Genomic DNA, 17,634 nt, shown 5'->3' on the forward strand with positions numbered 1-17,634 from the left:
AAAGAATCCTCAAGTCAGGACCTGTCCAGGTCTGAGGAGTAGAGGGCTGGGCATTCCTTGGGTCTATCTGGAATCGGCTAAACCAAACCCTTATTATTCCTGAAGCTCTCCATATAGCCTTGTCTTCTAAACACAGAAGAAAGGAAGCAAGAGAGGAATTAAAGAATAAAGGGTCAAAGTGTTCCATTAGGTAAATATGCTTTTGGAGGTGGACTAGATTAGTGGTTGTAAACAGGGATCCTTCTGTTGGACTCTGTGGCTCATAGTCCTGTCATTTCTATTTACTGGCTCTGTATAATCTAACCACTCTGTCCTCTAAAATCTCCCTTTTGTTATTGGTAAAATATCTAGGACAATACTAATTACTCTTCAGTATTTTTTAAAAGAATGAAATGAAATGATGAATGTAAAAGCATTCAACATTATGCCCAGCACACGACACATGCTCAGATAATTGTTGTTGTTAATGACAATGATGATGTTAATAATGTTAACGATGTGATGTTGTTGTTGGTGGTGATGTTGATGATGATGATAATGATGATGATGTTGGTGATTATTTTAAAATTTCAGTGAAACAGGTTTGAGTTCCAGTGGAAACCCGAAGTCCACCACATCCAGGATACATACTTTCTGTGATCATATACTTCAGCCCTTCATTGTAAGGTAGTTTATATTTACAGTTTGATTTGGATACTTTCTATGGCATCATCCAGCAACGACTCCACTGCACTGATCTCTGAATTCCTCCTCATCTGCTTCCCTAACTACCAGAGTTGGCAGCACTGGCTGTCCCTGCCCCTCAGCCTTCTCTTCCTCCTGGCCATGGGGGCCAACACCACCCTCCTCATCATCATCTGGCTGGAAGCCTCGCTGCATGAGCCCATGTACTACCTGCTCAGCCTCCTCTCCCTGCTGGACATTGTGCTCTGCCTCACTGTCATCCCCAAGGTCTTGGCCATCTTCTGGTTTGACCTCAGACCCATAAGCTTCTCTGCCTGCTTCCTCCAGATGTTCATCATGAACAGTTTCCTGACGATGGAGTCCTGCACTTTCATGGTGATGGCCTATGACCGCTACGTGGCCATCTGCCATCCACTGCGGTACCCCTCCATCATCACTGGCCAATTTGTGGTCAGGGCTGCTGTCTTTGTTATAGCCAGAAATGCCCTCTTTTCTCTTCCAGTTCCCATCCTTTCTGCTAGACTAAGATACTGTGCAGGAAACATCATCAAGAACTGCATCTGTACTAACCTGTCTGTGTCCAAACTATCTTGTGATGACATCATCTTCAACCAACTCTATCAGTTTGTGGCAGGCTGGACGCTTCTGGGTTCTGACCTCATCCTTATTGTTCTCTCCTACTCCTTTATCTTGAAAGTTGTGCTAAGGATCAAGGCTGAGGGTGCTGTGGCCAAGGCCCTGAGCACATGTGGGTCCCACTTCATCCTCATCCTCTTCTTCAGCACAGTGCTGCTGGTTCTGGTCATCACTAACCTGGCCAGGGAGAGAATTCCCCCTGATGTCCCCATCCTTCTCAACATCCTGCACCACCTCATTCCCCCAGCACTGAACCCTATTGTTTATGGTGTAAGGACCAAGGAAATCAAGCAGGGAATCCAGAAACTGCTGAGAAGATTGTAAGAGCCTTCTTTGAAATAGTTAATAAAAAGTAAGAAAATAAGAAACTACCTTTATGTTGCAAAGAAAAGTAACATTTTCAATTCTGGAGTGAGTTCTGATTCTGATTTCCCCCAATATCTTACAAAACAATGAAAAAAAATAAAAACAGTTATTGGGCATCTTTGTTTTCTGTTGTTTCAAAGGAAACCACTCTTTTTCTAGATTTTTGTGGTGACCTGGAATTTTTCTCTGATCTAATCCACAACTGAGGGTCTTGCCAAATCTTAGCTGAATGGAGCTGAATTAGATGGGAGTGTTTGACCACTAAAGATACAAGCTTTAAAAGATGTTCCTCAAAAGACATGCCTGTCTTCTGATGTGTAAAAGACAGATTCCTTTGCCTTCTCTGATTCAGCCTGGCAGAGTCCTGCCTGGCTTTTGGGCCATGGAAGGATTTTTGGACTGAAGTACGATGTCAATCCTGGAACTTAGGTTCTTGGGGTTGAGTGCTTTGTCCTGAACATACCCAATGTTCTTCTTTGGCCATTCTGACAACTGTGCCATTCATGGATTCCTCTGATCCTCCTAGACCCAGTTAAGATGTTCAGTGTGTACCAGTCACCTCTCTGAGTGAAGTATAACATATTTCCTTCCTTCTTTTCTTTCCTTTCTTCCTTCCTTCTCTCTTCTAATTTTTTTTTTCATTTTCTTTTTTCAAGAAAGCTGACAATATAATTTTTGGGAGTGGTATTGTTTGCAGTGTTATATATAGTTTTTTCTTCATTATTTTTGTGTAATCTTCACTTTATCTCATCTTAGCTGACTATAAGGAACTTAGATCTTCCAATCCAATTTCAGGCACCATCCCTATCCCGTCCCGACTTGCCCATCCTTGGAACAAATATGCTGCCATATCCATGCCCTCCCTTGCCCTGTGTAACTCAGCCTCCATCCTGAGCTGTGGCTGGTAAAGCTGCTCACAGTTTTCCATGCATCTAGGAAAAGACAGCGGTAGGGTTTCTTTTTCATAGAAAAGTGTGTTCCACAGTTTTGCCATCTCCTTCTTAATCATGCCACATATTAGTGCAGTATCTCCAGTGCATATTTTACAGTGGTAGCCTGTTTCTTGGGAGATAAAAAATAAGATTTCAGGCCCATGATTTTTCCAAGTATCATTTGTCAACTTTTCCAATTGGGCTATCTGACTTCTTTTGTATACTTATCTTTGCTGAATAAATTATATTAATATTTATTAATATTAGTTATTTTATATTTGAAATCTTTCAACAATTTTCATACATTACAGAAGTTTCAATTTCAGATTTTTCATGTTCATACTTTTTGACTTACCCTGAACTTTCTTTGTTTTCTCTGCCACTATAGCCAAAATGAACTGCTCATTATTTCCTGAGTGCTCTTTACGCCCATGTTGCTGTCTCTCTTTAACCATCTGACACTTTGGATATCACCCTTCTTTTACTCATATCTTCATTTGCCAAACCCCATCTTTCCTATGAGGCTTAATTCACAGGCCAACTCCTACAGAAGGAGTTTCTTCCTGGGTCCTCTCAGCTGTCATTACTTTGTCTCTCAAGTAGCTATATTTCTCAGACAATGTCCTAAGCTTCTTTTAAGCTGAGACAGTATTTTATTCATCTTTCTAATTCTACATGATTACTTTTATTTTTCTGTATGTAGGGAAATCAAGATTAAAATGTGTGCAACAAAATGGGCATTTTAACAGTACATATCTTTCCTTCCTTCCTTTGTAACTACCTGTAAACAACAATCATGTCTTATGCCATTAATTTTCCCCCTTGTCTTTATTTTTTCCACTACTGAGGATTGAAACAGGGGTACTTTACTACTGACCTACATCCCCATTCCTTTCTATTTATTATTAATTAATTAATTAATTAATTAGTTAACTTTTGGTACTAGGAATAGAACTCAGTAGCACTTTACTACTGAGTTTCATCTCTCCTCAAACCCTTTTTAGTCTTTATTGTGAGGCAGGGTCTTGCTAAGTTACTTAGGCTGGACTAGAACTTGAAATCGTCCTTTCTAAGCCTCCCAAGTTGCTGAGATTATAGGCATGTGCCCCTGAGCCTGGTGCTATTATTGTTCTTACAGTACCTAACACAGAGCCTTATTATAGCCAGCACTAAATTAACTTTTATACAGTGAAGACTAGCACTAGGATAGTCTGTATAGTTAGAATTTGATTCTCATATCAGCCAATTTGGCTAAATTTGTGTACTCAGATTTCATGAATTTGGGCTAAGCTCATGAACCATGGGTTTCTTTACCTTGAAAAGGGTGATACTGATCTTATTATTGTTGTTTTGAAGAATGAATAAACTAATTGTGAAAATTTTTTGAATAGTTCCTTACATTTATACATTTCAGATTACACACACTTTGAATTGTTATTATTTTTATTAACATTTCCCTAGACATATGGCTTCCCCTACTGTCCTTTGATTAGGAGTCAGCTCACTGCCAAATACCCCATTTAACTTGGGATAGATGGTATCCACATCACTTGATCCCTCCTCTGTCCCTATAGTTGTTTTAATTATACTTTATTTTCTTTTTTTAATTTATTTTTTACTTGTATATGGACATGATACCTTTATTTTACTTATTGATTTCTATGTGTTGCTGGGGATTGCACCCAGAGCCTCACAGATGCTAGGCAAGTGCTCTACACTGAGCTACAACCCCAGCCTCCACAGTTTATTTGCTTGGGAAATTCTTTTGTTTATGTGAGAATTATAAAGTAGGAATCCCAAACTATTGGGTTTCCCATAAAATTGTCAATTGGACAAACTCTATCTATATCCAATTCAGTCTGGGTATTCCATAAGTTTCTCACAAGCATCCCTTCTGAAATGCCACAGGACGGCTATCAGTGATATGAGACTACAATTCCACCCCATGCTCATATCCTTTGAGGCTACCTGGCTTCCAATGCCAGTTCCTCCCAACCCATCCCCAGTTCTTTCCACATTACCTTTTGACGTAGTTCAGGGACAAAGACAGGCTCTGACACAGTAATCATAAAACATAAATCTGCTTTCACCACACCCCTGCTAAGAGCCATAGCCAAGTACTAATGATGCATGGCATTTTTGGTTGAAAGGTGACGCCAGCAAGCCATTGAGATGATATGATTATGTTAAGATCTGCATTCATATGGATATTAGACCCCTGCTGTCCACCTTGGCCTGCTTCGGGACTCCTGGAGAGTTCCCATTGGTTGGGGAAGTGCGGTAGGAGGGAATTCCGGAGGAGGGATTTCTGGTTCGTGTGTGGGTCGGGATATTTCCTGGGAGCTTACAGGGCATTGGCAGGATTTTCAAAAATAAAATTTGTTCCTGTTTGAGTGGCTCATGATTTTTGTGCCTAGCCAGACTGCGGCACACCCCCAAGCAGTTTCCTTGGTAAATTATCTTTTTGATTCCTGTCCACTTAGTATGCTGGTGCTTGATTACTTTGTAACCTCTTCCCTAAGCGTAAAGAGAATTGACACTCTCAGTTTAGCTGTAAAATAATAAAATAAGAATCCACAAATTCTGCAACACATATTTTCTCTAGACAATCTTGTTCAAGCCTCATTTTAGTTCATTTTCCTTCTTGGGGTAGAATTGCTCCTGTAGTCTCTCTCAGAATCAGCCGTGACCTGACACTTTGTTTAAAAAAAGGTGCTAAGCTATTATTGTCCATTTCTACTGAAGCATTCTCAGTAGAAAGGAGTGATATTGCCCTTTGGTGTCATCAATCTTGTCTGCTTTTCACCTTTTTGTTGTAATTTCCCTTTCCTTTGATTTATTATCATTCTTGAGTGAGGACTTCTGTACAGGAACACTGATAATGCATAAACCAGGCAGTCATGGGACCCTCCCTGGGTCCATTCCTTTTGTCCAGGAGGAGGTGGCAGTGTTCAAATGGTAGAGTATAATAGGACCATCTCTTCTCCTTGGCATTATTTATGGGCAGTTCTAGCTTGGATCAGCGAGTCATCCACCTCAAGGTGTCCTTGTCATCCACCTCACGGTGTCCTTCAGAAGACAGACAAGCACAACAGGACAGGTCTTTTTTTGTCTAGTTGTGCCCCATCATCTGAAACCTGACTGCTATCCCAGTCCTGAAAATTAGGCCTTGGGAAGTAGGAAAGAGAGAGGGTTGTGCCTCAGCATCCTCTCCAGCTCCTGTGCTCCTTTTGCAAAACCCCGCAGCTTTTTAAGGCATTTCCCCATTACTACTGCACATATGCAAATAAATCCTGGACTCATCCCAGCAAGTGAGTCAGATTTTCATACTCTAGTCATGCTCTATAATTAATAATGAATAATTCATTTGCTCATTTCAATTTTCAATCAAGACACTACACTGTGGGTAGTAATAAGGGAAGTAATATGTCTCCAACATGTCTAGTTTTGGCACACTGGCTATAGGGTAGTGGTTACCAGAGGCCGGGGAGAGAAGTGGCCAGGGAACTGGGGAGAACAGGTACAATCCATGTTAAAATTAGATAGGAGGAATAAGTTCTGGTGCTCTGTGGCACAGCAGAATGATGCATTTTATATATATATATATATATATATATATATATATGGTTAGTTAGTTAGTTAGTTAGTTAGAAGAGAATTTGGGATGTACTTACCATAAAGAGATGATAAAAGTTTAAGGTGCTATATTTGCTAATGTACCTGAGCTGATTATTACCCAATATATACATATAGAGATATGAATAGAAAAATCACCTGGTATCTCAAAAATGCATATAAATGTAGTGTGTCAATCAAAACCAAAATTAATTAAAAATATATTGACATTAAAAATAGAAGAAGGGGCTGGGGATGTGGCTCAAGTGGTAACGCACTCTCCTGGTATGCGCGGGGGGCTTGGTTCGATCCTCATCACCACATAAAAATAAAATAAAGATGTTGTGTCCACTGAAAACTGAGAAATAAATATTAAAAAATTCTTTCTTTCTCTCTCTTAAAAAAGAAGAAAAAGAATAAAGATAGTTCCTGACTTAGGATGGCTTGACTTTGGTTTTTTGATATTATAATAGTGTTACAGTAGAAACCACATTTCAAATTTTGAATTTTGATCTTTTCTGGGCTAGTGATGTTGGTATGATTCTCTTTTTTGATGCTGGGTAACAGCAGTGAGCCACAACTCCCAGTCAGCGGCCTGATTATAAGGTAAACATCTGATACTCTACAGTGTACTGTTGCTAAGTTATGATGTTTGGTAGGTTAGGTGTATTAAGCATATTTTCAATTTTATAATATTTTCAACTGAAGATTGGCTTATTTTCATGCCATTGTAGGTTAAATGCTAAATTCTTATTTAAATGTATTTTTTCTAGGAGTACACCTAATGTCTAAAACAGAGGTCTCTCTGTCCTATGTCTAGAAATGCGTGTTTCCAGATGCATATATTCTTTACCTTGAATGCTCCAAGTTGTCTGGATTTTCCACAACTTTCTGTCTCTCTTCACTGTTATCCCATATTAAATTTATCTTCTGTGTTTTCTTTTCCCATCCCTGAGGAATGGCCTTATGGTTCAAGGTTCAGATGGCTAAAATGTCTTTGCCACTGTGGGCATCTGGGACGGGGAGGGTCAGAAGGGAGTGAAAATATCCTCTGGAGCCCCCAAGGGGTTGAGCCAAATGGTGCACCAAATGGTCATAAGTGGTGGTTATAGTACAGTGTTGAGCTGTTTGGTCTAGTTCAGAACCAGGAAAACTATGAAGAGGGCAAGAATGAGGCATGTAGGGACTCAGGAGTCCAATATAAGTATGAAGAAGAAATTCTTCTGGTAGGTCTATAGTGGGTCTGGAGTTTCAGATTCAGTTTCTGCCAATTTCTCCAAATCATCTTCTTCTCTGTTTTTCTATGGGGGCAAAGTTTTTGAACATGAACTGTACACTACTGTCTTGTCCAGAGACTAGTTGTTCCAGGTCAGTAAGATAGGTTGCAGACAGGCCTAAAAAAAACGTGGCCAGAGAGAGCATGGGGGATGTATGATTTGTTTGGGAAAGCTTACAAGGGACCATAGACTGCTCTAAGAAGAGTTCAGTGGTGACAGGCTGACAGCACCTCACTCCTTATGGTGCTTTTCCAGGCAGTGCCATCCCTCCCTCACGGTGTTTGGTCCAGTGGTGGCCAGCTGGATGAGTGACGTGTAACTTTTCTACAGTGCCCTGAGTTCCATGCCCATCCCCATTCAGAGAGGGATTTTATATATTAGGCTGCAGAAGCAGTGACATCATCAGTGTTAACTTGTTTAGTTTGCTGGTCTGACCAGCATCCTGAGAAGTACCTGGTGTGCATGCACAAAAGTGTCTTCCTACAGATAATACTGACTTGTCTTAGTTCCTAATGTGCATAAGAGAAGTCCATTTCCTTAAAGATAATATGTATCTGGACTATCTGGTCCAGGCTTGCCCTTATTGATCCCTTAACTTGACCAGATATTGGGAACAGAAAGGGGGCATTCAGGTTCATGGTATTTTACTGTCTCTCTTTGGTCTAGGAATGATACAATTACCCATTTAGAATATATGGAGGGTGAGGGTTTTTTAATTACACCTACACCTTCATTGTTGCCTATGGCAGTTGGAGACCAGGAAATCCTCAATGAGTTTATATTCCCAAGTACAATTTAAACTCCCTACAGAAATTTGCCCTGGAGGCACCAGAAGAGATAGGACCAGTAATCCTAGCTGCCTTCATATCACCCTCCTGTCTCATTCTGCCTCATCTCTTGGTGCTGTCTCCTGCTTTCCTGGTTGGGACACATTATCTTTCCCATTGCCAGTTATGGTGTCAACTCTATCTTTGGCTCATTGATCTAGGAGAAAAAACTTAATGGGAAAGAATTAATTAGAGATGTGTATATATATGGGGGTTATCAAAATCTGGAGAGAGGTAAGTTTGTATGGTCTGATTTACAGGATAAATAGATTTTTATTTGGATTTATAGCTGAAGCTATAGTTGTTTTCTAATTCTACTTCTACCTTTTGAACTTTAACTTTTTTCTTCCCGTTTGTTAACAGTATCTACCTGTAGTTCTTATGTGAAAGAACCAAATATTTTTATGTGAAAGAATGATGCCACATTTATTCTATTCTATTTTATTGCCACATTTGGAGATATCTGAAAATTTGTCATTGTTTTCTAAAAAGTGACTTTAATCATGACAAATAAGTTACTTCACTGGTTTAAGGAAAGGACGATGATGAAGTAATAATTAGTTTAAGTTAAGGGGTAAGAGTGCAAGTTGCTGGAGACTCCTAGTCTCTGTTAGAGGCCTCTGTGATGACGGAAGCTGAGACAATGGATAGGTTTTTAACCTTTGTCCTTCATGGAGAATTCCCATTTTTTTGTCTGGAAGGTCAATTTACTAAGAAATTCCTAAAGGAAGCTTGATGAGTAGTACTGAAAAAGAAAATGAAAATTGTAATTTTGAGCTGGCCCAGAAATGGAACCTGATGAAATAAGGTTCCATATAAATCCCAAGAGCCACAGATGTCAAGTGGCCAACACTAAGATTAAACTCATACGTCAAGAAAATAAAAAGAGAACCTTTTAAGTTTCCCATGTCTTTAGAGCTCCAATGTCCGATGCAGTAGTCAATAGCTACTTGAAATGCAGCTAGTTCAAATTGCAATGTATTGTAAGTGTAAAATACACACCTGATTTTAAAGAATTAGTACAACAAGAAAAACTTAAAATAACTCTTTCAAGAAAATCTGTAAAATACATCTTTAGCATTTTAAAATACTGATTACATATGAAAGATAATGTTAGTATAATGAGTCAGATAATATTAAAATTAATTTCACTTATTTCCTTTTACACTTTTAAGGTGGCTACAAGAAATTTAAAATTATATACTCTACATTGTCTTTTTGATATAGACATTTTGCTGGTGCTACAGATTATATGGCAGGTGAATACTCATTATTAGGCAAACAGTGGAAAATTTGTTTATTTCAACCTTCATCTATGCCTTCAAATATTCCCATTTCTCACCTTTGAGAAGCTGGCTTCCATTTTCTCAGAGGAAAAGAGAGGGAAATTGATGGAAAGACTCCAACACTCATCAGGACTACTGTCATCATTGATTTAAAAGTGGCTGAGTGTGAGCTTTTTAACAGCATTAAAGAAACAGTGTCACTGGGCATATCAACCAATGTTCTGAGATAGGCTTTAGCATGGAAATCATGTAAAAGGTTAACCCATTATTTTTTTTCCACAACTGCTTATGATATATTTGGTCAGGAAGCCATAGACTGTGGGTTTGTGACTGATGGTGAATTTACATGGAGTCAGTTGCTGTTGTCCCTCACCTTTCTTTTTTTTAATTTTAATTTTTTAAAGCAGGGATCAAACCCAGGGTGTTTCACCATTGAGACACATCCCCAACCACCTTTTTAAAAATTACTTTTTATTTTGAGACAGGATCTGGCTAAGTTGCTTAGGACCTGGCTAATTTGCTTAGGACCTGGCTAAGTTGCTGAGGTTGGCTTTGAACTTGAGATCTTTAGCCTTCTGAGGCATTGGGATTACAGGCATGTGCCACCACATCTAGTTGTCCCTTACTCTAGAAATAGTACTGTTGGACCAAAAATTGCTGGCTCCTGAAATTTATGGTTCTCATATCAACACCTTGCCTAAGACACTAGGAGATGTATGTGTGTATATATATAATTTTTACATTTTCTTATAACAAAGTGTTATTTGTTTTAGATGTCTATGAGATTTATTTTCCATATATATGATAGTCCCAACTCTAATGAAGTCTTCAAGTATTATCTGGTAATGTAGTTAGGTCTGATTCCTCCTTTGTCTCTGATATCATCTCTTGGATGAAGGACAGAGACCAACAATGTTTTGGGGTCTATGGCTGATCTACTTTAATAGCTGGGCCTGCATAAGTAGTTTCATATATGTTTTTATAGTGGCAGAAAAAGGTAGTGGCTGTAAGATCAAGATTTCATGGTTTCAAGTCATGGTTTCACCACGAGTGACTTTGCTTACCTTTGCCTTTATTTCTTCATCTGTAAAAGTGGGATAACAGTGATATTTTCTTATAAGGAGGTTGATTACATAATTTATCAACCAAGTTGGGCACAAAACTTAAAAGTAGCATCAAAAGGGATTATATCAGGCAAACAAAGAAATATAATTTTTTTCTGTCCATTCTAATTACAGGGTGTTTAACAGTTAAGTATCTAGGTTAGAATGCTAGATACTTAGCTGTTACTATTTTTAAATTATTCTTTGGAAAATGAGTTACTTCTCTCTGTGGGTATTCATATTGCGTAGATGGATTTATTCCTGTTTTGTCCATCAAGGTTTTCTGAAGTGTCAGTCCTGATGAGAGCACAGAATATGGCAGTACAAAGCAACTACTCCACTGTACTGATCTCTGAATTCCTCCTCATCTGCTTCCCTAACTTCCATAGTTGGCATCACTGGCCGTCCCTGCCCCTCAGCCTCCTCTTCCTCCTGGCCATGGGGGCCAACACCACCCTCCTCATCACCATCTGGCTGGAGGCCTCCCTGCATGAGCCCATGTACTACCTTCTCAGCCTCCTCTCCCTGCTGGACATTGTGCTCTGCCTCACTGTCATCCCCAAGGTCCTGGCCATCTTCTGGTTTGACCTCAGATCCATCAGCTTCTCTGCCTGCTTCCTCCAGATGTTCATCATGAACAGTTTTCTGACGATGGAGTCCTGCACTTTCATGGTGATGGCCTATGACCGCTGCGTAGCCATCTGCCATCCACTGCGGTACCCCTCCATCATCACTGGCCAGTTTGTGGTCAGGGCTGCCATCTTTATCATGTCCCGGAATGTTCTTCTTACTATGCCTATCCCCATACTTTCTTCCCGATTGAGATACTGTGTAAGAATTACCAAGAACTGTATCTGCACTAACATGTCTGTGTCCAAACTGTCATGTGATGACATCACCTTAAACCAGCTCTACCAGTTTGTGGCAGGCTGGACACTACTGGGTTCTAACCTCATCCTTATTGTTCTCTCCTACTCCTTTATCTTGAAAGTTGTGCTAAGGATCAAGGCTGAGGGTACTGTGGCCAAGGCCCTGAGCACATGTGGGTCTCACTTCATCCTCATCCTCTTCTTCAGCACAGTGCTGCTGGTTCTGGTCATCACTAACCTGGCCAGGGAGAGAATTCCCCCTGATGTCCCCATCCTTCTCAACATCCTGCAGCAATAGAGTGCCAGGGTTCCCAATAGCCAACTGTGGGACTGGATTTCCGGGCTGACTGATCTGCGCAGCCTGCCCCGCGGCTACAGACTGCGGGGAGCCGCCGAGAAGCGACCAGCAAGCAGGGAGAAATGGTGCTGCGGATTCTGTGGAATCCTGCTGGCTGAGCCCTCACTGCCCCCGGGCTGAGTTCGGGATTTCAGACGGGGAAGGAAGCGTTACAGTTCTACCCCCCACAACGGAAACTCCACCAAGGAAACCAGCAGCCACCATCTTAGAGAGCTGAAGTAACCACTGCCACTCTCCGACAGATGCAACAATAAAACAGGTGTGTGTTACTCAGCTCATCTCCCGTACAGCAGGGAATTCGCATAAAATCTCTCCTAGGCTTTCCAGGGGAGGGATTAACAGAGTGAGCCTGCATAAAGACGTGGGGAAAACTAGAGACACCTGACCTTCAACTCCCGCTCCCATCAGCAGCGAAAATGAAACCTGTCTAGCCAGCGCTGGGGTAGGGGCAAGTGGAAAAAAACAAAACAATAGAGTGCCGGGGTTCCCAATAGCCACCCTCCACACCCAACAAACGGCAGGCCCAGAGTACAGTTTGAACTGCCGAGAGGCATCACTCAGGGGAAATCTGGTCTACCAGGAGAAACCAGGACTAGCAGGAGAAACCAGGGGACTAGAGGCCAGGCCCGCGCGACTGGGTGGCTGGAGACCACCCAACCTCCAGCGACAGCCCACCCACTGTCCACGCGACTGGGTGGCTGGAGACCGCACGCCCTCCGGTGACCAATTGCCCGCCGGCTGCCCGCGTGAATGGAGACAACCGGCAACCGACCGCGCGACTGGGCAGGCCACCCGCTGCCTGCGCGACTGGGCGGCTGGAGACTGCCCGCCCGCTGGGGACAGATCGCCCGCTGGCTGCCAGCACGACTGGACAGCTGGAGACCACCCGCCCGCCAGCGACTGGGAGCTTAAACCAGCCAGAGACAGTCCAGTCCCACCCCCCCAGTCGGACACCCCAGCAAGGAGCCTGGGGCTCACCATAGCAGAGAGGTGACGTCACTGGAGCTTGGCTGTCGGAATTCCTTCCCAGCGGAATCCACTTTAGCAGGCATAGTCTACCAACACAAAGGAGAGACAACAGAGATATACAAAACCAAAACAAAGCTATAGAAGAGAGCAGAAACATAGCAATCAAATAGAGCTGGAAAGTAACGTGAACATCATGAAAAAACAAGGGAAAAAAGGAGTACAAACAATGCAGGACAACTTAATTCTACAGGAGGACCTAGAAGCATCAAAAACATGGATAGGGAAAGAACTCAAGGCATACCCAACTCAGATGGAAAGGAATATTAGAGAAGACATGAGACAGCAAGTCCAAGCAATAAAAGTATATTTTGAAAATGAATTAAACAAACAAATTCAAATGGCAAAGAACGAGCTTTACCAGGAGATAGAGATCTTAAAAAAATCAAACAGTAATCCTAGATATTCAGGAAACTATAAACAAAATTAAAAACTCAAACGAGAATATTACAAACAGACTAGATCAAGTAGAAGTCAGAACATCAGATAATGAAGACAAAGTTTATCAACTTGAAAAGAATATAGTCAACACAGAAAAGATGCTTAAATCCCACGAGCAATCTATTCAAGAGATATGGGATGTCATAAAAAAACCAAATTTGAGAGTCATCGGGATAGAAGAAGGCATAGAGATTCAAACAAAGGAATGGACAACATATTAAATGAAATAATTCTAGAAAACTTCCCAGAGATGAAAGATGGAATGGATTGCCAAATCCTGGAAGCCTACAGGACCCCAAACATTCAAAACCGTAATAGACCTACTCCAAGACATATAATTATGAAGACAGCCAACATACAGAACAAGGAGAGAATATTAAAAGCTACGAGAGAAAGGAGGCAGATTACATTCAGGGGTAAACCAATTAGGTTAACCACTGATTTTTCATCACAGACTTTGAAAGTGAGAAGATCCTGGAACAATGTATTTCAAATGCTGAAAAATAATGGATTCCAACCAAGAATACTGTATCCAGCAAAATTAAGCTTCAGATTTGACAATGAAATTAAAATCTTTCACGATAAACAAAAGCTAAAAGAATTCGCAGCCAGAAAACCAGCACTGCAAAGCATTTTGAGCAAAATACTACAAGAAGAGGAATTGAAAAATTGTGCCCAAACCTAACAGCGGGAGGTATCTCAGTAAAGGGGGAGGAAAATAACCAAAAAGTAAAAACTAGCCAAACTAAAATAAATAAATAAATAAACATGACTGGAAGTACAAATCATATTTCAATTGTAATCTTAAATGTTAATGGCCTAAACTCACCAATCAAGAGACATAGGCTAGTAACCTGGATCAAAAAAACAAATCCAAGAATATGCTGCCTTCAGGAGACTCATATGATAGGAAAAGACATACACAGGCTGAAGGTAAAACGTTGGGAAAAATTATACCACTCACATGGCCCTCGGAAGCAAGCAGGAGTGGCCATACTCATATCGAATAAAATCAACTTCAAACCTAAGTTAATCAAAAGGGATAAAGAAGGACACTATATACTGTTAAAGGGAACCATCCACCAACAAGACATAACAATTATCAATTTGTATGCACTAAACAATGGAGTTGCAACATTCATAAAACAAACTCTCCTCAAGTTCAAGAGTCAAATAGACTACCACACAATAATTATGGGTGACTTCAACACACCGCTCTTGCCATTAGACAGATCCTCTAGACAAAAACTGAATAAAGAAACTATAGAACTCAATGACACAATCAATAACCTAGACTTAACCGACATATATAGAATATATCAACCATCATCAAGTGGATACACATTCTTCTCAGCAGCACATGGATCCTACTGAAAGATGGACCATATATTATGCCATAGGGCAACTCTTAGTAAATATAAAGGCGTGGAGATAATACCATGCACCAATCTGATCATAATGGAATGAAACTGGAAATCAATGATAAAAGAAGGAAGGAAAAATCCTACATCACATGGAAAATGAACAATATGTTACTGAATGATCAATGGGTTACAGAAGACATAAAGGAGGAGATAAAAAAATTCTTAGAGACAAATGACAATAAAGACACAACATACCGGAATCTATGGGACACAATGAAAGCAGTTTTAAGAGGGAAATTCATTTATTGGAGTTCTTTCCTCAAAAAAAGAAAAAATCAACAAATAAATGAACTCACACTACACCTCAAAAACCTAGAAAAGGAAGAGCAAAACAACAGCAAATGTTGTTTTGCTACCCTCTTCTGCCACGAGATTAAGGCCATTTCCCGTCATTTAGCTGAGAAGTGAAAGAGCAGCTACACATGTGCAGGGCACCCTGGCCTTAACACAGGCAGCATCCAAGGAGCACTGAGGCTAAAGCCCACCTGTGGGTACAGGAGAGATGAGAGAAGCTTGTGCTGAGTATAACCTGCCTCCTCTTTGTCCTGGGTGACTCCTGAGCCACCGTAAAAGCCTAGAACTGCTTGTTAAATATTAGCTGTTAAAGTAACAAGAATTGTCTCTGTGCTCCTTAGAGGAAAAGCAGAAGGGACTTTATTCCCAGGAACCTGAAGGGGGAAGATGCCCTTAACTCTCTGACCAGGAAGCAAAGCTATCGATGAGCAAAGCACTGATGTTGCTCAGCTCCTACTTGTTTTTGTAAATCTAGTGCAAGCAGCCTCTCTTCCATGAGGCTGTCCTCCAGTGCTGCGAGGCAGCAGGACGTGGCTCCTGCACTTTCCCATCAGTCTCCTCACTGCTTTGTCAGTGCACTGATTACTCCACACTGTAAAACCAGTCAGTGTCAGTCCTTGAGGAGTCGGGATCATGCCTTCCTTAGTGGAGCAGCCCCAGCACAAACTTCAGAAGGGCCTAGAATCTAGTTGGTACTCAGGAATGTTGGTGAAATAAACACCCATGTGACTAAATTAAAGAATAAATGAATAAGAACATGAGTGTCTTAAAGGAACTGAGAATTGTGGGAACCTGGCAAGTCAGAGGCTCAACTTAAGGGATAAGGATGATGTAACACACAGTGAGCATCTCTTGAGCAGGGAGGGGGCTAAGCCTCAGTGTTCTTCACCCTGCTTTGTGACAGAACTGGCCTTGCTGAACCTCTCTGACCTGAGAGGAGAGAGTGGAATCCCAGATGTGTGTCAGATATGAGGGAATTCCTATGATCACAAGGGATTGCTACTGTCACTAAGCAGAAAGTCTCTTCTTTGATGTGACCTGACCTTTCTCCTTAATTCTCTTCTTAACACTGGCCTTGACTCTATGAGAGTGAGAAAGAGGGAGAGACAAAACCATGCATAGCTATTGGAGGAGGGCACAGAAGCAGAGTGTCCATGATACTGGCCTAATAAGAAAGAGGTAGAGCTCCAGAGAATAGACCTGAGACCCAGATAATTGATTCATTATGCCTGACAGAACTGTTCCCTGGTCTCTTGAAAATGCACAGTTTAGTCTTAAGTCAGCCTTGAGAGAGACTCAGCAACACAGAGAGAACTGAGAAAAAGACAAAATGCCTGGACTCAGAAATCTTCCACTACAGCCTTACCTGCTTAGCTCCAGGGATTCCTAGACTCCCATGAAGTCCTTCTGCAGTAGCTAGGAACTAATAATGATGTTTGGGTATTTTGTTCAGAAGTCTTCCCTGTAGTCTCTGACACTCAAGGGAAACAAAAGACATCACTCAAGGTCTGTGCAGTTAAAGTTTCCCAAAGACTAGCACGGATTATGTCCTCCTGCACTATATGTGCTAGTGAGAATGCTGACCCAAGACCATGCTGAATGCCCTGTGACTGCCTCAGGTTAACCCCAAAGTTTTGATGATGTCTATAGTTATCTGTCAACCCATAGGTTGGCTTGCAGCAATGTGTCCTGCTCTGATCTCTCTTTTTGTTCTTGACTCTCCCTGTCAGTGCCGAGGTCAGACCTGGGGAAAACAACTGTTCTGTCTCAGCAGGAAATAAAACTAAGAGACGCTAAACCAGAGGCACTGGGAGACTCAGCACCACACTACCCAGGCCAAGAAATCACCCCATCACAAGGGCTCTGAGAAATACAAAATTTCTCAATAGTCTGCCCCTGAAATAATAAGCCCAAATCTGACCTCATTTTCCCCACCTGAAATCCCATGGACTGTCTCATGGCTGGTTCTCTCACTTTTACCTTGAGCGTCCATTCTTGATGTTTACCCAGGGCAGGGACAGTGACTGTGGACAGAGCACTGGGAAGGTAGAGTGTTATTATCAATCGCAGGTCCCAGAGGGCTCCAGACACGCCTGGACAAAACCAAAGCTGGCGTGAAGATTGGCAGGAGGTGCATGGAGCTAAGGATACTGCCCTCAGGTGGTTAGGCAGAGAGGCAGAGCAGGTAGTTGAACCCACGCCTAAACAGGGGTTCACCTCTGTCCACTGTGAATTATGACCGCTGCATCATCCTGCACATCCTGAGGGCTGGGCTAGGAAACCTCCTTTCGGTGACCTGGGAAATCCAAAAGTGCTCTGGAGTTCAGACTTCTCATTGTCACAGAACAATCCAGGACCCCAGTAAAATCTTTAATGGATACTGTGTTTCAATGCACCTGTTCTCCAGGACTTAGGAGTGTTGACTGCTGGAAACTCACAACTGAGTTACTATTTAAAAACTGTTTTTATTTTTTCTAATTAGTTATACATGACAGT

At 41.4% G+C, this 17,634-nt stretch overlaps 2 protein-coding genes across 2 annotated transcripts; both read left to right on the plus strand.

Annotated features, from left to right (window-relative positions):
- The first annotated feature begins 702 nt into the window (after positions 1-702).
- LOC114084304 (olfactory receptor 56A4) lies at positions 703-1,644 on the plus strand. The gene has a single exon (XM_027925429.2). The coding sequence runs from the start codon at positions 703-705 to the stop codon at positions 1,642-1,644; it is 942 nt and encodes a 313-aa protein (XP_027781230.2).
- Positions 1,645-11,029: 9,385 nt separating this feature from the next.
- LOC139706986 (olfactory receptor 56A4-like) lies at positions 11,030-11,893 on the plus strand. The gene has a single exon (XM_071616969.1). The coding sequence runs from the start codon at positions 11,042-11,044 to the stop codon at positions 11,891-11,893; it is 852 nt and encodes a 283-aa protein (XP_071473070.1). The 5' UTR covers positions 11,030-11,041.
- Positions 11,894-17,634: the final 5,741 nt, after the last annotated feature.

This window comes from Marmota flaviventris, chromosome 9 (genome assembly GCF_047511675.1).
Source record: "Marmota flaviventris isolate mMarFla1 chromosome 9, mMarFla1.hap1, whole genome shotgun sequence".
Classification (NCBI taxonomy): Eukaryota; Metazoa; Chordata; class Mammalia; order Rodentia; family Sciuridae; genus Marmota; species Marmota flaviventris.